The following is a 20,376-nucleotide window of genomic DNA, read 5'->3' as shown; positions in this document are numbered from 1 at the left end:
GATGTAGGTCACCTCCCATCTCCAAGTCCCTGTGCTTTATTAAGCTGTCATTTTTTCCATTTGGCCCTCTTCTTAGAGAAAGGAAACGAGAAATACCTTAGAAAATAACTTTCTAGTGCTTTAGAATGTTCTTAGTTGGCTGTTGAGTGAGAATGCTGAACAATTAACATAGGTCCCCAGAACTTGTCCTTTTGAAGAAAGGATTCGGCAAAGAGACTGAGGGTAGAGAAGCAAATAAGTGTTTATTAACAAAGAAGATAGGCATGGAGAAAGCACGGGCAGGCTCTGGTGAGGGGTGGGGGCAGGGAGAGAGACAGAGACAGGGACAGACGGAGAGAAAGAGCAAGAGAGGAAGAGAGCAATATGCGCTTTGGAGGTGGTTTAAATCCCTTGTATGGGGGCAGTCCTTCCGGGCTTCCTCTGGCCAATCATCTTGCTTCTTCTGTCCTTGAGCCCACAGTTGGCCTGACCCAGGGCCCTCCCCTGTGCACAAGCATCTTTTCAGCAGGATGGCTTCTAGCACAGTTTTATGGGAAGTTGACAGGATGTACTATGATCTGGCGCCCCTCCCTTCTCTGACCCCTGAGGAACGTTTCTGTGAATGTGTAGTCTGGCAGGATTCCTTGACCTCAAGAATGAGAAATAGGTGGTCTTTTATCCAAACAGCATGAAGCTCCTCCTTGCTCCTGCCATCATCTTTATCTTGAAGTTATCTGTCCTCAGGGAACAGATTCCAGTTGCTCAGCCTGGGACCCATTTATCTCCTGCTTCAAGGAGTTATAGAGAGATAACACTAAGAATTATAATTTTTCTTCTGTTTTGTTAAAGTGCTTCACATGCTGCTGAAACTCATGGCCTATCTAGGACTCATTAAGCTCTCCAGTTATTAAAATAAACCATGAGCCTAGGTGTTCCACAAGCCTGAAGGTTTCAACAGGAAGATTTAACACATTTTTCACCTTTTATGATTATTAGTATTTCAGCCACATGAATTTCACAGCTCTTTATGAATTATATAAAATGTTTTAGAGAGATATTGTAAGAATGATATTTTTTTTCCTCTGCGGGAAGGAAGGATGATTAATGCAGTTACAAAGAAAGTTTATGAGAGACATAAAAATATTTCTTTGTGGGTGGGAAGTGTTTCTCCAACATTTAGTCAGATGTAGACACAATAAAACATCCACACCAAGCACCACCCGTGCCATCCACACTCCACCCTCCTGAGTTGGAATTTGTGACAGAATAAAGAGAGACTCCCCCTGAACCCTGTAGCCCCCATCGTGGAATGATCTCTCCCCTTACATGAAAATAGTTTCCACTCCAGAAAAATTACTTTTGACAGTGAAAAGGCTAACTCCAGGCAGGGATGTAGGAATACAATGCCATTTGAAGCAACATGGATGGAACTAGAGACTCTCATACTGAGTGAAGTAAGTAAGAAAGAGAAAGACAAATACCATATGATATCACTTTATCTGGAACCTAATACATGGCACAAATGAACCTTTCCACAGAAAAGAAAATCTTGGACTTGGAGAATAGACCTGTGGTTGCCAAGGGGGAGGGGGAGGGAGTGGGATGGATTGGGAGCTTGGGATTAATAGTTGCAGACTGTTGCCTTTGGAATGGATTAGCAATGAGATCCTGCTGTGTAGCACTGGGAACTATGTCTAGTCACTTATGATGGAGCATGATAACGGGAGAGAAAAGAATGTATACATGTATGTGTAATTGGGTCACCTTGCTGTACAGTAGAAAACTGACAGAACACTGTAAACCAGCTATAATGGAAAAAAATAAAAATCATTATACAAAAAAATAAGTAAATAAATAAAGCAAAAAATAAATAAATAAAAGGTTAGAGTTGGAAGTATTCTTCCATTTAACCGGACCCAAATCTCCCACTTTATAGAGGAGGAATCAAAGGCCAAGGAAGGCGAACAACTTCACACCATTTGTAAACAAAGCCAAGGGGGAGTCTGTTCATGCACACTGGGGTTCTTTCCACCGTCTTCCTTTCCATTAACTGTTCTGGCAGTGGAGAAGTTGGCATTGGAGAATAAGCATCCTTTGGAGTCTAATCAGCTTTCCCAGACCACAATCTACCCATTACAAATAGGAATGCAAAAGTACATCTAAGTCTCAACAAGTTGCAGACCGTTTTCCCTGACTCGAGTTTCCTTTGGCAATGGAAGACTCTTAAAACCTAGCCAGCCTCTTACCTACCAGGCCAGGTTCATGTGTGCATAAACACATTCAATAAATGCATTCATAGATCTTGTCTCAATACCACTCTGATATCCACAAGGTGCCTTTGCTTTTCACACCACTACCTCTACCCAACCCGTTGATGTCACTCTTATTCTTATTCTTTCTCTTAAATTAAGTACGGGTACCTCGGACCTATCAGACTTCAGTGGAAGTCATATCTCAGTCTCTTGTCCTGAAACCATATTGGCACAATTAAAGATTTTGCATGGGGAGTTCCCCTGTGGCTCAGTGGGTTAAGGATCCAGCATCATCACTGCAGTGGCTCAGGTTTGATCCCTGGCCTGGGAAATTTCACATGCCAAGGGTGTGGCCAAAAAAAAAAAAGTAGATTTTGCATGGTGACCACTTAACCCATTTAGAGACTTTTAGCAATGGATCTGACTATCTGCAAAGCTGAGGTTGCACAGGCTTTTTATCACTCAAAGCATTTCTTGATGCTGTGATTTATTGTTGGGGATAAGAAGCATTTGTTTCTTCTGTCCCTACAAGAATCTGGGTTTCTTCCCATTTATTTGCTGCTATGGTCTTTCAGTGATATAAGAAGTTATATATACGCATGGGATAAAATAACATTGGACCATTGTAAGTTGAGGTGGAATAACCATTTCATCTCTTCTGCATGATCTAGACATTGCTTTGGTCTAAATATCCTATGTAAGAAGGATTTAATCAAGGCACTGAGTGACTTTCTACATGGACTTATTAAAGTATTAATTTAAAAAAAAAGAATCTTGTGTTTGCTTTACTTTTTTTTCAGCTGAGGAGAAACACAGAACATAAAAGTTGCAAGTTAAATATTATTTCAAGATCTTACTGAGAACTTAAGTCTGGGAGGCAGCCACTCAGATAGCTTGGTAGAACTGTTTTGAAGAGGTAAGGGAGGAGCCAGGGTATGTAGTTTAAAAAAAAAATGCAGTAAGTATCAAAAGATGACTGCTAATCGCAAAAAAAAAAAAAACAGACTTCTCATGTCAGTGATTTTAGTGCTTTCCTGTTTATCGAAAGATGCTAGAATCTGGGTTCATTAAAATTATTTTTTTGATATACTGTTTAAGGCCAGTTTCCAAAACACATAATTCTTCCTGTTACTCTCCATCCCAATTCCCCTGTTGGGGCACCACTGTGTGGGGGGAGGTGAAGAGGATGGGAGGAGGCTGCTGCAGTGGCTGGTGGATTAGTCCTTGTAGAACTGGAAATTCAGGCAACATTCTTTGTTTACTGCAGTGGCAGGCAACATTCCCAGTTTACACTTTCATAACTGCTTTCAAACCAGCCAGTTATCTTCTGAGATAATCTCTTTCTTATGTTCACTTACCAAACATAGTCAGTAGCCGTCAACACATCAGACAAGTCATGTTTTTTCACCTTAGTTGTTTGTTTAAGGTCCATCTTCCCTGACTGAACTATAAGCTCCCTGAAGACAGGTGGTTTTCCTGTTGGCACAGTTCTGGGCCTTCCGTGGTTTGCAGGGCCCAACGTAGTGCAACAGAAACGTGATGAATGAGGGGGATTCTTTAATAAAAGTCTGGATCTGGTCAGTGAACTTCCTGTCCCAAAAAAGTTCTTTAACTAGAAACTCAAAAGGATAAATATGGGGCTCTTGTTGAGAATTACTGAACTCTGTAAAAGTAATCATTTATAAAACCTAGTATATAAAGAAGCAAACAATAAGAAAATCTTTAACAGTCTGCCTCTGGATCATCTTTACTATGGACCTAAAGCCAATCCTTTAAACTGTGATCACAGGAGGAGCCTTTGAGGTGATCCAGACTCAAGACATTTCTCTGGGTCTCATGGTAATGGCAACTCCATCCTGTGTCCCATGTGCTATGAACACTGGGATGGCTTCTGATTACAGCAGTAATTTGAGCCCTGTTAGCCCTCTGCTGGAATCAGTATTTGGCTTGGGCAGCTATCCACTCCTTAGTTTTTTGTCGTTAACCTTTTTCTTTTGGCCCCACCATGGCATATAAAAGTTCCTGGGCCAGGGATCAAATCTGAGCCGCAGCTACAAACTACAACACAGCTGTGGCAATGCAGGCCCTTAACCCACTGTGCCACAGTGGGAACTCCATTTATTTTTTACTTTTCTTTTTGATTTGGTTGGGTCATTTGAGAGGGCTTTTGAGTGAAAATGATAGTTATTGTTATCTGAGCTACTACTTTCTGGATCATCTGTTTTACCTCATGCAGTAGAGCTTTTTATTTAATCATTTATTCCCTGCTGTATAATCCCTTTAGGAGGTAGGAATTACTATTCTACCCATTTTGTGGATTGGAGAATGGAGGCCGCACTAGGTCCTGCTCTCTGTCAGCATCCAGACTTATGAATATAGGAGGGTCCAGGTCTATGTTATGAATTATATTCTACTACCTCTTGACCCCATCTCCACACCCTATGTATTTATTACAACTTAGGGTTTACAGAGCATTTCCACAAATATTATCACACTGTTGACTGACAGTATTGGTTGCCTTTGCTGATTGTGCATCATATTGATGCAGGTACTGTATTAAGTGCTAACAGAAAGGGAAGAGGCTATAAATAAGCGTGAGGAAAGCCAAACTTCTCAGAAAGAAAACAAAGCATGCAGAAAATCCACTAATAGAAAAGTCTCACCTCTCCTTTTGCTCTGTTTCAGGAATACCAAATTGACATCTTTTTTGCTCAGACCTGGACGGACAGTCGCCTTCGGTTCAACAGCACAATGAAAATACTTACTCTGAACAGCAACATGGTGGGGTTGATATGGATTCCAGATACGATCTTCCGCAATTCCAAAACGGCAGAGGCTCACTGGATCACCACCCCCAACCAGCTCCTCAGAATTTGGAATGATGGGAAAATCCTTTACACTTTAAGGTAAGATGCTGGTGGATCTGTAAGCATTGATGATCTGTGTCCTGGGGACTCTAATTTAGATCATTGCAGGAATGGGACTCTATTTTTGTTGCTACGTTCTATCACCTCTCATGTTCAACATGCTACTGCATCTTGAAGAACTTTTTCTTAATCCTATGTCTGTAAAAGTAAATGCATACAAAGGCTCTGCAATGAATAAATTCCTCCCTTCACGAGAGTCCATTTCTGCTGGAAGTGGGCTGTGCAAATTATCATTAATATACGTAACCCCTGGGTCCATTCAGCATAGAAAATAAAGATGTCTTGGTGTACTAAGTGACAAATGTAATTATAGAAGACCACAAGGAAGAAAAGAGCACAGAGGTTATTCCCTGAAGCATCCCTAATGGAAGTGGCAGCTACCTTGTAATGGGTCCACCTGGGGGGCATGGGGCAGACTGCCCTCTGGGAACCCAGCGAGGTAAGGGAGGCTGTGCTGGAAAGATGTGAACTGACTCGCCTGCCCAAAGTCTCCACTGAGAACTAGTGTTACCCAGGGTTGAACCTGGGTCCCTGTCTCTCAGGACTCTCCGAGCCGGGGTGATCTGAGTATAATGGAACACACGGCCACTACATACCTTAGAACATCCTGCACCTAAGTCAGTCTTGCTGTTCACCCAGCCTTGGGATCAGAACAGCACCACCTGGACACCACCTTCCTGGTGGCCAAGGCCTCTTCAAAGCCCTGACTGTCTCACTGTCACTGGCTTTGTGGTTTCAGGGCTCCTTCCTGTAGCCCCTGCGCCACTCCTGACGCAGCCTCTCCTCATTCTGCTCCTCCTCCCTCAGGACTTCCCACCATATTACCTCCGGTTCCCCTTTCCTGCTGACTCAGCTCACGCATTCCTACGACTTTCAAAGCCAAACCCAGGCTCAGGATCTCTCCATAGGTCATTTCCAACCCAGAACTTCCTTCTGGGCCCCAGATTCTTTGAGCCCGTAGAATGGCTCCTCCTGAAAGCTGAAAAAAGCATTTCATATTCAAATTCCTCTGACACCTCTGACCCTATCCTATGTCCTCCAGGCTCAAGGACGACCTACTGCCAGCCCCAAGGATGCCTCCCTCCCCCCACATCTGGTCACAAGCCTTTAAGGGCAGGTGGTCTGTGGCCAGCAGGAGAAATCTATAACTCATAGGGTAAATGAGCAACTGTGGCCCAGATCCATATTGAAATAAGCAGAATATTAGAGAATTGCAAAGTTTTGGGGAAATAATCATTTTGGCAGACTGGGAACAACAAGAACAACAAAATGCCACAACAGGGAACTCTGCCAATGAGATGCATTGGGAGAACAGGAGCTTGTAATAGCAATTTCCTCACCAGTCTTGAAGGAATGTAAATGAGACTCTAGATTAAGATGAGCTTCAGCAAACCAGAACAGAGACATGGCCTGTCCTGGGATCCTTCAGAGAAACTCCGACCAGCCCAGGGCTGTCTGCTTTGAAAAGATGCAGTACATTCATTTAGTGCAGCCAATACCTGCTTAGTCAAATGGAGGAATTGGCCAAATATGAAATCCTCCCTACACGTGGATTACCTTGGCCTTATACTTGTTTTGGCAAATATACCTGTTTCAGTAAATCCTCCCAATAAAATTAAGAGGAAAAAAATGAAGGATTTCATTCAGCCCAGCAGATTGAAAACAAGGACCTAGGAAGCAAGGGCCTAGGAAAACGAGGACATATTGTTTTGATTTGTCTCCTCTCTTAAGACTTGGCTTATATTTCTAGACACAGAAATTTTACTAATGGAAATTCTCTCTGCTTCTGATGGCTAAAAGCCAAATAGTCATGCAACACAAAAACAACCAAATGGTACATTGCATGGCTGGTCCCCCTGCCAGGAGTGAGTCCCAAGTAGTGGCCCTGACCCCCCCACCCCCACTTTGGGGTAATGTGACCACCTCTGACCCTCTCGGGGCCTTCACTAGGGTGTGCCTGGCTGACCACGAGAGTGACGCTTGGCTCCCCCACAGGCTCACCATAAATGCCGAGTGCCAGCTGCAGCTGCACAACTTCCCCATGGATGAGCACTCCTGCCCGCTGATATTCTCCAGCTGTGAGTACAGACTTGCACGTGAATGCCGTGTCCGGGAATGTCTCACCTATGGGGGTTTCTAGCAAACAGTAATGGGATTGATTATAGAATCACTGCCTAGCCAGAGAGAATGGATGACCATTTCAGTCTGGGCCACCTGGGTGAATTCACGCTAGACTTGATTACAAAGGAACCATGTCACAAAATTGGTAGCTTTGATAAATCCTTGGGCAATGTAACCATTTGTTATAATACTGAAGAACTCAGAAACTGATGAACGGTTGACTTACTTAGGACCTTGATGCTAATGAGCTGTGCCTACTATTTGGAGGAATGCAAACCTCATTTGCAAGAATTTTAAGCTTAATATCATCCTCAAGCCAGGTGAAATGTCTTTAAAATAAAAAGATAATTTTTTTACTTAAATATTCTCATATTTGTCTCATTACACTATAGTAGGATAACATTTCTCATGGTAGTTTATTTTCTAATATTTTACATATGACTGAAGCTAGAGCTAACAAATAATCATTTACAAATGCTTAAAGATACTATCTAATGCTAAGTACAGGATACATGTGAAAGGAAAGATCAAATTTATTTTCTTACAGAGTTTTAAAGTAAAGGTCAATATGGCAATATAGTGAAGACTTTAGGATGGTTCATTTAAAGTATATTGACCATAAGTACTTAAGTCTGACTCCTAAGAATTCAACTGAATTTATTGACTATCTTTAAAATTGCATATGGGGCATGACAAACAAATGTGATAAAGTCTCAGGCAGAACGCTTTATGGCTTTCTTCAGTAGACATTATAGTGGAAATACAAAAATGAAATAATGGATAAACCCATTTTACAGTTCCTTTTAAGTTCAGAAAAAGATGAGATAGGAGGCAAAATTCTCTTAGGAATAAGTAGGGAGGTGAAAGACCTGTATGTTGAAAACTGCAAGACGCTAATAAAGGAACTTGAAGAAGTTCCCATTGTGGCTCACTGGGTTAAGAACCCAATATAGTGTCCATGAGGATACAGGTTCGATCTCTGGTCTTGCTCAGCAGGTTAAGGTTGTGGCATTGCTGAAGTGTAGGTCACAGATGCTGCCAGCTGTTGCCATGGCTGTGGCATAGGCTGACAGCTGCAGCTCTAATTCCAACCCTAGCCTGGGAACTTCCATATGCTGCAGGCACAGTCATAAAAAGAAACAAAAAAGAATTTGAAGAAAACAGAAATAAGTGGAAAGATATTCTTTGCTCATAGATTGAAAGAATCAATATTTAAAAATTTTCCATACTACCCAAAGCAATCTATAGGCTCAAGGCAATCTCTATCAAAATTCCATTAGTATTTTTACAAATAAATAGAACAAATAATCCTAAAATGTGTATGAACCCCCCCCAAAAAAAAGGAAATAGCCAAAGCCATCTTGAGAAAGAAGAACAGAGCTAGAGTTTTCACACTTACTGGTTTCAATCTATACTACAAAGTTACAGTTATCCAAACAGTGTGGCAACGGCAGAAAAACAGACATGTGGATCGATGGAAAGAAGAGAGAGCCCAGAAAAAAGCCCACACATGTGGTCAATTAATTTATGATACAGGAGACAAGATTATACAATGGAGAAAGGACAGTTTTCTCTTTCTCGCTCTCTCTCTTTTTTGGCCACCCTGCAGCACATGGAGTACCCAGGCCAGGGATCATATCCAAGCTGCAGCTTTGACCTATGACACAGCTGCAGCAATGTCAGATCCCTAACCCACTGTCCTAGGCAAGGGATTGAACCTGCTTCCCAGTGCTCCAGAGATGGATGCTGCTGATCCTTTTTGCACCACAGCAGGAACTCCAAGAACAGTCTCTTTAATCAATGATGTTGGGAAAACAGGCAAACCACATGCAAAAGGATGAAATTCACCCAAATTCAAATTCTCTGGCACCACACAGAAAATAACTCAAAATGGATTAAAAACTTGAATGGAAGACAGGAAACCATAAAACTCCTAGAAGAAAACATATTTGGTAAGCTCCTTAACTTAGGTCTTGGTGATGACTTCTTTAATCTGACACCAAAAGCAAAAGCAACACAAGCAAAAATAAACAAGTGAAACTACGTATACCAAAAAAGCTTCTGCACAGCAAAGGAAACTATCAACAAAAATGGAAATGCAACCTACTGAGTGGGAGAAAATATTTGCAGATCCTATACGGAACTAATATGCAAAATAAGTAAAGAATTTATAAAACTCAATAGCAAAAAAATTTTTTTTGATTAAAAAATGGGCAGAAGATCTAAACAGACATTTTTTCCAAAGACACACAAATGGCCAATAGATACATGGAAAGATGTTCAACGTCATTAATCATCATTTGAAATTCAAATCAAAACCACAATGAGCAATCACCTCACACCTGTCAGCAGGGCTACTATCAAAAAGACAAATCACAAATGTTGATGAGGACCTGGAGAAAAGGAAACCCTTGTGCCCTGTTGGTGGAAATGTACACCAGTGCAGCTGCTGTGGAAAACTGTATGGAGGTTCCTCATAAAGATTAAAAGTAGAACTACCAATTTGATCCAGCAGTCCTGGATATATGGAGGGCCCATCTGCATCTCTTAGTCAACTTGAGTTTGATCTGCTAAAGGCAAGAGGGCAGGCTGAGCAGGAAAGAAGGCTGCACTTAGCTTCATCATTCCTGGGCTCCAGCAGCATCCGATTGGCCTTGCAGAGAAACAAACGAGAAAGGCTTATTTTTAGGAGCCACAAATACCTCCTTTTCTCCTGTGTGTACAGCATGCAGAGTACAGCCAAATGCATTTCTAATCCCCTGTTGGTGTGACCTGGAGGTGGAACCAAGTACTTACAGCTCATCCAGATGCTTCATAAAACTGACGCGTGTCTTAAAATAGACTGAGACAAAGGCGCCCTTTCTCTGGTTCCATGCCCACTGCCCAAGTGCATTAATGAATGAGGTGGGCCTTCTGCCAGCTGGAATGTCCTGGCAAGTGGGGCTGGTCTCCCATGCCTTTTGGTTTGGCAGGAAAGGAACTACAGTGCTCCTTGAAAGTCCTTTCTCTCTTGGATGAGTTAATCACCAAATAGCAGATGCTGTGAAATGCCAGCAGTTGCCCTGTATCCTTTTAAGCAAATGCCCCAGGTCCAAGGCTTCCAAAAGGAAGGCTGTCATCTAAGGGAAGAGTGATTTCATTTTATGTATCACTTGACTGGTGTAAGGGATGCCCAGAGAGCTAGTAAAAATGTAATTTCTGGGTGCATCTGTGAGAGCATCCGCAGAAGAGATCAGCATTTGAATCAGTAGACAGGAAAGAAGGTCACCTCACTAGGTCTCCTCACAATCCTTTGAGGGGACAAATACAGGGACAATTAAGGTCTCAAAGAAACTGTAAGGAAATCAAGGTCTCAAGCTACAAACACAGAAACATGTACATTTTTGGCAACTGATGGGAAATCCTATCAATCTGGTACTAGTTCAGCTCTCTGTGATGCAGTGGGAGTTAGCAAGAACCCCCGAGGATGTAGGTAAGACCTCACTGAACTGCCCCACCTTTGGGAAAGCACTGGCATGCGGCTTTTGCTGTGACCTTTACCTTCATTCCACGGTTGGCCATCAAGCCCACATGCACACCAAGATCAGAGACAGCTGCCGTGAGCACCACAGCAAAAGGGTGCAGCTGACTCTGCCCAGATTGACAGTCACAACACACGCTGATTTGAAGGAGCCAGAGATGGATGCCTGACCCATCAAAGACAAATTCTGCAAAAACAGCAAGGTCAGAAAACCTTCAAGTTTCTCACATCTTGCAAAAAGCAAACATCAAATTAGAAGATGGAACCAAAAGTTCAGGCGCAGCAGCTGAGAATCTAATCACACGGCCATTGCCTCCTTGGTGTAGAGCAGGCAGACCTTTTCTGTCATTCATCCCACATAATCCCACAAGTGCTGTCTTATTTGTGGGGCAGACAAACCAGAGCCAAAGAATGTGTGAAAGAAACCATGCCAAAGGGGTTCCCTAGCAGCTCAGCAGATTAAGGATCTGCCGTTGTCACTGCTGTGGTGCAGGTTTGATCCTTGGCCTGGGAATTTCTGCATGCTGAGGGTGCAGCTTTCCAAAAAAGAAACCAGACAAAGCAAAGACTACTTGGCTAGAAAGAAAAGATTCCTTCCCTACAACCTTTCGTCGTTCTCTTAGATATCTTTGTGTGCTCTCTTCCTTTCGAAAATTAGTTCTTATGGACAGAGACTCAAAGATACAAGCATTTCTGCTCTGGGATATGTTTTGGAGGTAAACAAAGGCAGGATGGCTGGAACATCACACTGAGAAACAAAGCAGAAGGCTTCAAAATGCCTACACAGCTCTCTAAGCTACTGAACAGTTTCCTAGGTTAAATATTGAGTATTTGCTGTCCAGGTCAGGATTTGTTTTTGTTTTGTTTTTATGTGTGGCTTTCCAGAAGTGTAATCAGTGTAACAAGGTGGGAGTGGGGGAAGACATTTAATGACCACTTTTACTTCTTATGAAAAAAATATTATTTGACCTTAAAACTGTTCCCCTATCCAGAATCTTGATAGTAAAACATTATTTGGGGGAATGGAAATAGTGAAATCTCTAGCCTCTTCTTGTGTTTTTGTTGTTTTATGTAGTGCATGTATGTCACTTTTTAAAACATTAGCAGTAAAGCAAGAACCATTCTGAGTGCCAGGGAGGCCCTGGGCCAGCCTTTCTCTCTGCTTGGAACTTGGACCTATTCACAGGCTAGGGTTGGAGGCGTTAGGCTCAGGGTTGAGCATGAGTTTGATGCTGGAAACTGGAAATCCTCACTTTTCATCTAACACTTGCATGCATGCGTTTACTGCGTGCCAGGCACTGTTCCAAGCAGCTACAGTCATCAGCCCACTTGATTCTTATAATGACCCTGGAAGGCCCTGCTTTTCTTCACACCTTCCACAGCCCAGGAAGCCTAGCATGGGGTTGGAGGGGGGCAGTGTGGTCATCTGCCTGCATCTCCTTGGGGAACAAGGGCATCTAAATGGGTTTAGACCAAGCCAAATGTTATTGAGTTGGCACTCTTGATTATTGTAACTATTATTTTTATGGTCGTTAGAAGAGGATGGAGCAAAAAGAGATCCCCAGGCCTCGAGGTATGAGATGTGTGTTGCCGAGGCATGGCTCACTCCCCAGTAAACCATTTAGGGTTAAATAAACAACCACAGCAGGCACATTTATGTTCTTTATCTTTGGCACCTGTGCCAACTGTAACCGTCTTGGAGCAAGAGAAATTATCAGAGAAATGTCACTGCTGTTTCAGTGATGCTGGAGACATCAGAGAAAGTTGGCCGATTTTCAGAGTTTTAAAAGGCAATGCTCCTTTCTCCCAAGGTAATTAATTTGGAAGTGGAGGAAATGCCAGGTAGCAAATCTCTGTGTCAATGTGTCTGGGTCCCGCCACCGCATGGTTTCCTCGGTCCCAAGGGCACACCCAGTTCTCCCACTGGCTGACACCATTCCCAGCACCGAAAGCAGGCGGAGAGACCAGTGGCAATCTCTCTTTTATGTGTGTTTTTCCTGTCGGTGTTCAGGATAGCACATTCTGCCCTCCACTCCCACCCGCCATCCCCCTTTCACAGATGAACAAAACTGAGTCTTAAAGAAAGAAGGCAGGCACCAGTGCGGGATCACACAACTGGTGCGTGGTCGAGTGACAAAAAGAACTGGGCTCTTGCTTCTCCAAGTCCAGGGTTTCTCTACCACCCCAGCCTTTATCTGAGCTGTTATGAGCTAAGGAGACCCAATGTCAAGGCACATGATGCCCCGTATAGCATTCTGGAGTATTTTTTTTCTATCACCTTCATCTGTACTCATACCATTGCCTCCTCAATGGATGATTGAAAACCATGCACCTGCATGCAGGACCCAACAAAATGACAGTTTCCCTCCCCTCAACCTTCCAGAAGAAAAGGAACATGAAAGTGCTAATTCTCAGGGGATCCCTAAGGAAAGTGTGCATCTTTCAGCAAAGAAACTGGCACATTCTTCATCAAAGCCTTGTGGGCATGTCCAGAGTCAGCTTATTACATGATGCTGGGGATTCTGGGAGCATCTCTCCCCTGTGCTTTGCCTTTTCCACTGAATGAACCCAGTGGGAGTGGGGAGCCTGCCTTCTGGATCCTGATTCAGAGGCTTCTGCCAGAGCGAGGTGAGCCCTGGACCCTGGGCACCTCTCCTGACTCACCTGCTTCTGGCCTGTGTTCTGGGCTCTTTAGGAAGCTTCACGTTGTTCCCCACTCTGTTCAGGGGTGGGAGCCCATCTCGGTAAGAGTGTGGGGACTGTTCTAGGACCACTTGAGCAACAACCAGGTGGGTGCACTCAGCAAGCAACAACAAAATTCGCTAAATTGTCTGTGCCCATAGAATTTCTACCAAAAGTATCCCAAAGATCCTGTTTGTCTAATGTAAAACTTGTCTCTTTTCCCGTTTAAGCTCCCTGCCACTCTTGGCTGCCCAATAATGGTATTGCTTGGTGTCACTGTCTTATCTGCCTGTACATAGATATGAGAAAGGATGGAGAAGTGTTGTCTGAGAGCTTAGCTTTTCCATCATTTAGGAGAAGATGCCCTTGGTTTCATCCCATTTGTCTACTGATGTGCCTGTTTAATTGGTGTAGGAAGGTCAAGGTCATCACTGATGAAACCCAAAGTGCCTGGGATTCATGCTTTGTTGTCATGTTAACAGCATGAAGAGATGAAATAAGAAATCTGTAAACCAAATAATTTCTCCTGCTGGGCCAGTGAAGCCATAATGTAATTGGGAAGAAAGTCTATCCATGCATTTTGGTTATAAATTGCCCTTTCTGTGCAAGTAGTCAATATTTCCCCCCCAAAACTTTGTTTTTGTTGATTTTTTGTAAGTTAGGGAGCATGTCTTCTGGGGGCTATTAAATGCCTGTTCACAGTAGGTGTTTAATAGATACTTAATCTGTGTACGTGGCTGCCCAAGATAAGCCATTCATGTTAACATCCCAAGATGATGCAGCCTGCATAATGCCTGGCGTGGGGGGTGGAGAATGCTGATTGACTGAGTAGGTGGTTAGCTCATTAATGAGAACATATGCTGTTCCTATTCAGGAACTTTATCCATTAACAAAGTCACGCTATGTAAGAAAAAGAGGCACCAGAAGTCTCTGTGATTTCTGCTCAATTTTGCTGTGAATGTAAAGAGTCTTCAAAAATAAAAATAAAAATAAAGCCTATAAACAAACAACCTAGGGCGGAGGGAGAGTCCTCAAGGGAGAAACAAAGTGGAAGCAGAGCCTCTTTGCAAGACTTATATTGGGACCTTATCAGAGCAGGTGTGTGGCAGCATGCCAGAGGGTGGAGAGCGTTCTCTGGGCTAAACTGGGCCAGAGGTCATTGACATTGGCACACCCAGGTGGGCAAAAACCTTGGCTGGGATTTTCTAATGGGAAACAAAGTTCTGTGTGTAGGTGACCAAGCCTGGTAGGAAGGTCCACAGAGGAAGTCAGGGTGTTAGGAGCTGCTAAATGATTGAGTAGTGTGAGGCCTGAGGGGTGGGATGTCTGCATCAGGAGTTTCTTGACACATTTGTGGGATGCAGATAGACCAAGGCACATGCTTGGGTGAAGCTCCTGTCAGGTGCAGACAAACCAAGGCTCATGCATGGGTGTAGCACTTGTCAAGTACAGATAGGTGGAGGAAGGGAGTCAGAGCATCAGGAACTACTCACTGAATGGGTAGCACAAGATTTAAGCTGCAGAGTATCCCTTCCAGGAGGACTGGGATGAAAAGGTAAACAGGCCAGAACTAGGGCTGCCAGGTTACCGAGAGACTGTATCGGGTGTGCAACCACAGGGAAGGAGGGAGGGCCAAAGAGGCACACCCTAACCAGGAGGAGAAGTCCCCCCCTTTCCCTGTGTCATCCTGTGCCTCTCCTGATAATTGCTTAACCCCATGCCAGCTGTTAAGGAGTGTAGACAGGGTCCATCTTTATTATCACAAAGCAGCTAAAAAGGGGTAAACTTGAAGCCTAGAGGCAATACATTCATAAATACAAGTAACTGTCCAATGCATATTATTTTAAGTAGATCTTGAATGTATATACTAAGTCCCTTCCTGCTCTCACCTAATTTAAAATCTACTCTTCACAGATTCAACTAAATGACCTACCTAAACAAGAATTCTGAATCACTCTTCTTAAAAGCCTTCAAAAAGCGCTCATCGTTCACGAATAAATCCCAAACTTATTTAGCCATGAGAAAGAAGGGAAGGAAAGAAGGAAGATGGAAAGTTACAGTGCATTCTTAATTGATTTCTATTATCTGGGAATAGAGCCAGGCAATCCAGTTATTCTTTATAGAAGCAGCAAAGTAGCCTTGAGTAATGTTTAAGTGTGCCAAGTGAACCGCATTCCGTACTTTTAGGCACATTTCTTCCCTTTGGCTGACCAAGACCTGGAGAATATCAGATAACTCTATACATTTCCACCCTTTCTTGTTGGAGCCACACCAACCAGACAGAGGATATGGGTTTGAGAATGATGCATATCCTTTGAGTCAAGAGGAAAATAGTTGAGGAGAATGGGGAGCATCTCTTTTCAGGGTTCTGGGTTTGATGCCTAGCCTACGTCAAGCGGCGTATTTATTTCCCTTGTACTTGGCATGCTGGGATCTTAGGTCATTGCCTACAAACAAGGGGATCTATTCCAAGGGGACTGGGAGTGAGGCACATCACTCTGTTCTCCCTCTATTGGGCTTATTCTGACATAAAGCACATCCTTGCGTTAGTGTGCTTGGGGTAATGGAGACCTGGGGGCTGACCCTCAGCCCTCATTTAGATGAGAGGTTTCCATAGCAATGTGAGGCGGAGACTTGTGTTCATTCTTATAGGTCTCATGCAGACTTGGAGCATCAACTAATACCACACTAGTGTGTCTCCTACAGCTCTCATTCCATTACTAATCTTTCTAAAGATGTTTCATGAAAGAAGTCTCATAGTGAACAGTTAATATTGGACAGAATTAAGGATCTGAAATGATCTCTTTTTTCTTTTCTTTTTTGGCCTCCCTGGGGCAATATGAAGTTCCTGGGCCAGGGATCAGATCTGAGCTGCAGTTTCAACCTACGCCACAGATGCGAATCCTTAACCCACTGCATCTGGCTGGGGGATTGAACCTGTGTCCCAGTGTTCCAGAGACACTGCCAATCTTGTTGCAGCACAGGAGGAACTCCTGAAACTATCTCTCAATTTAGCTGAATTAAATACTGTTGACCTTTGAAAGACTATATAATCTTTCTTTCTTTTTAGGGCCGCACCTAAAGCATATGGAAGTTCCCAGGCTAGGGGTTGAATCAGAGCTACAGCTGCCAACCTACGCCACAGCCACAGCAATGCGGGATCCAAGCCACAAGCCACGTCTGCGACCTACACCACAGCTCAGGGCAACGGCAGATCCTTAGCCCACTGGTCAAGGCCAGGGACCCAACCCGCATCCTCATGGATACTAGTCAGATTCGTTTCTGCTGAGCCAAGACAGGAACTCCCAAAAGACTAGATAATCGCATGATAATATTTGAACATTATATCAATTTCTATAAACGTGTGTTAGGAAATTTCAAGCCACAAATTGAGCCTTTTTTGATCATAGGTATATTGATTAGGTGGGAAATTACCAATTTATAAAATATTATTTTTTATTTAGATTTGGTTGATAAAATATTGTTTTTTATTTAGATTTGGGTCTCATATCTGCCACCGAATAGGTAATTCGGTGATTACCTATCACCGAATAGGTAGGTAATTTTCTGTATTTACTGAGTCTAGTATGTTAAAGTCTCTAACTATAATAGTGGATTTATTTATCAGTTCTTTCTGTCTTTCCTCAGATATTTTGATGCCGACTTATTAGGTACAAACACATTTAGGATTGCTTTATCGTCCTGGGGAATTAATACCTGTACGTGTCAGCATAGATTAAAAAAAAAAAAAAAGACCCATATATCATCTACGACAAACCCACCTTAAGCACTAAAAACTTATAGACAAGTTAATATCAAAGGGATGGTGAAACATATACTAACACTAATCAGAGGAGAGACTAGATCTTTAATTTCAGACAGAGCTGACCTGAGAACAAGGAAGTTAATCAGGGCTAGAAAAAGTGGCACTTTTTCCATCAAAACCATGAACGTATTCATCATAGTCATTTTAAATTTCTTGTCTGGTAATTCCAACATCTGTGACATCTGTGAGTATGGTTCTTTTGAAGGCTTTGTCTCTCCAGATGGTTTTGTGTGTATATGTTTGTTGTCTTTTGGTATGCCTTCTGCTTCTTTTGTTGAAAGTCAGGCCAATTGTCTTGGTTAATAGGTTGCAGTAAATATACCTTTAGAATGAGCCTTTACGTTAATCTGGTTTGGAATCGGTGGATATGTCATGGTTGCTGCTGCTATAGGTTCTAGAGGCTAAGCATTCATCCAGTGGCCTCATGTTTCTTTCTCTTTTTGCTTTGGCCTTCCTGGGAATGTCTTTTGGGAAAGGGTCTTGTAGCTCTTTCAGCCGTAATCCACTATGTTATACTACAGCTCTTGCCAGTGTTGTTTCCTCTCTCTGAATCCCATTCTCTGACATCATTTTAGCCTCCAGGACTTCTCTCCCTACACATCAGAGGTATTTAAAAGTTTCAAAGCTTGAGGGTATCTTATAGATAATCTCCTCTGAGATTTTCATTCTGTTCATGAGGAACCAAGGCTCAGAGAGGTTACCTGTGCTTCTCATAGGCACACAGCTGTCCTCTGGTGGATATGAGGTGGGAAACCATGCCTTCTGACATCTGGTCCAGATGCTTTTTTACTACTCAAAGTTGGGAGGAATTAAAGGAGGAAAAGTCCCCAAATCAATTCAACAACTTGCAGTGGTCTCTTTTAAAAAAACTGATTAAGTGGAATTCCTGTCGTGGCGCAGTGGTTAACGAATCTGACTGGGAACCATGGGGTTGCAAGTTCGATCCCTGGCCTCGCTCAGTGGGTTGAGGATCCGGCATTGCTGTGAGCTGTGGTGTAGGTTGCAGACGCAGCTCGGATCTGGCATTGCTGTGGCTCTGGCGTAGGCCAGCAGCTATGGCTCCGATTAGACCCCTAGCCTGGGAATCTCCATATGCCAGGGTTGCGGCCCTAAAAGGACAAAAAGACAAAAAAAAAAAAAAAAACTATTAAGCTATCCATCAATAAAAATAGAAATAGTAAATATAGGTGGATATGAAGATATGTAAAGCATGATACTGTCTTGAGGACTCTGCAGTGTAGTTGTAGGAAGGACAAGTAAGATCAGAAGAGAGGGTCGGAAGTGCCCCTGTGGCACAGCGGGTTAAAGGATCTGGTGTTTCCACAGCTGTGGCGCAGGTTCCATCCCTGGTCCAGGAACTTCCACATGGTGTGGGTGTGGCCAAAAAAAAAAAGAAGACGGTTGCCCTTCTTTCCTGGTGAATGTAGAAACCCTGTGACCCCATGTGTCCAGGCAGTTCAGTGTCAGAATACTAGGGCTGAAACTGGGGACAGACCTGGGGCGACCTGCCAGCAGAGGGAGGACAGCCTAGGGAGGAAGTGTCCAGGAGCCCTGTTGACAGACAAACTGGGTGGGGCTGTCTTGAGCCCTGAGGGAGAAGAGACAGGCCCAACAGCCTTTGGGGGCTGCAGCGTTTCCACCAGATCCGTGTGTCCACACTTCTCTGCAGCTATAAACAACACACAGGTCTAGACCAGCCAAGTATCCTTACTTGTTAAGTGTTCCATTTTTCTTTTTTTTTTTTTTTCTTTTTTGTCATCTTAGATCCTTTTAAGATTCCATGGCATGTAGGGACCCTGCTCAACCTCCAGCCATTTAATCTCCATCTCTCTGTCACCTTTTACCTTCTAAATCAAGACAGATGGTGAGAGAGCTGGACCACAGGAGAGGGTGGTTCACCTCCTACACTTCAAGGCGGGCATGGAGGAGGGAGGAGTTTTCCAATTCCTCTTGTACATTTCCTGAAACTAGGAAAAATGACCCAAAGAACCCCACAAGGCATAAATCCAAGGCAAATCGAGGAGGTTGATAGTCTTTGAATCTCAACTAAGCATATTGTGCAGAATTCTAAGGATGAGAATACAAGTGACAGCACACTCTGGGCCAGGAACCCCCGACATTATTTTCCACTGACCTGTGACAGGGGCTCATGCCAACCCACATGGCCAGTAAGGAAGCAGGTGATGAGGGCAACTGGCTCAAGGATACAGGCCACACATCAGGGTCAGGTTTTAACCCTTAATTGCTATACTTGAACTTGAGGGTCAAGGCCAAGCAAAGTTCTCTGAGTCTTCGCCCCTTGCCATGCTTGACATGGAGGCTGGGGGTAACATCCATGGCAGAAGTCACCCACAGGGCCATGGGGATGAGATAAAGGAAACCACTTCAGTGAGGGCCCTGCACCTACTCACTGGGTAGGTAATTGGCATACATAAGATCTCATTTGATGTTGCTGTTGTTGACAGAGAAGCATTGAGAGGGGATTGGGTAGTCCAGTGGTTGGCTGTTCCTCTGGTCTCTCAAGTGTGACATCTACAGGCTACCCCAAAAGCATCCCTTCCGAGTCTTTGCTCAGTCAATGAAAACTCTGTCTTTGCAGACCTTGGAGTTGTCCTTGACATCTGTCCCTCCTTCATACCCAATAGCTGCATTCCCCATCTCATTCCCTCTCAGTTTCCACCTGCATAGATGGAAGATGCCCCATAGACTCTGCATAGATGTTGGCAGATACCCCTTGCCACCTCCTGGGCACTTACACCCCCTCTTGTCAGAGCAGTCATGCAGGTCAGCTGAGTGCTAGCAATGGCCCTCTCCCTTCCTCAGCATAAAGGCCAAGTCCTTGAAGGCTCCCAAGCTCTTGCACCTCCTGTCCCAATCTGCCAGCTCCTCCAGAGGTTCATGTGTTCTTCACAGGTTGGGCATGCTGGCCTCAGAGCCCTGCATCTTCTCTTTGCTCAGAGTGGAGGCCTCTGTCCACACACATAGGTCTGCTTTTCTCTAACTCTCTCCAGGTCTTGGTGTGAAAACTTACCACATTCAAGATGCCTCCCCAACTCCCCGTGTATAACA

The 20,376-nt window shown here is 43.7% G+C and overlaps 1 protein-coding gene across 1 annotated transcript in view; it reads left to right on the top strand.

Annotated features, from left to right (window-relative positions):
* The window catches only part of GABRG3 (gamma-aminobutyric acid type A receptor gamma3 subunit), a 609,132-nt gene that overhangs the window by 412,663 nt on the left and 176,093 nt on the right, over positions 1-20,376 (top strand). Inside the window, exons 4-5 of the mRNA XM_021098602.1 lie at positions 4,917-5,137; positions 7,154-7,236. Coding sequence (XP_020954261.1) covers positions 4,917-5,137; positions 7,154-7,236 — 304 coding nt within the window. The remainder of the gene's footprint in view (positions 1-4,916; positions 5,138-7,153; positions 7,237-20,376) is intronic.

Source organism: Sus scrofa, chromosome 1, assembly GCF_000003025.6.
Source record: "Sus scrofa isolate TJ Tabasco breed Duroc chromosome 1, Sscrofa11.1, whole genome shotgun sequence".
NCBI lineage: Eukaryota > Metazoa > Chordata > Mammalia > Artiodactyla > Suidae > Sus > Sus scrofa.
Note: the sequence above shows the minus strand (reverse complement) of the source record. Positions and strands in the feature narration are given on the sequence as shown.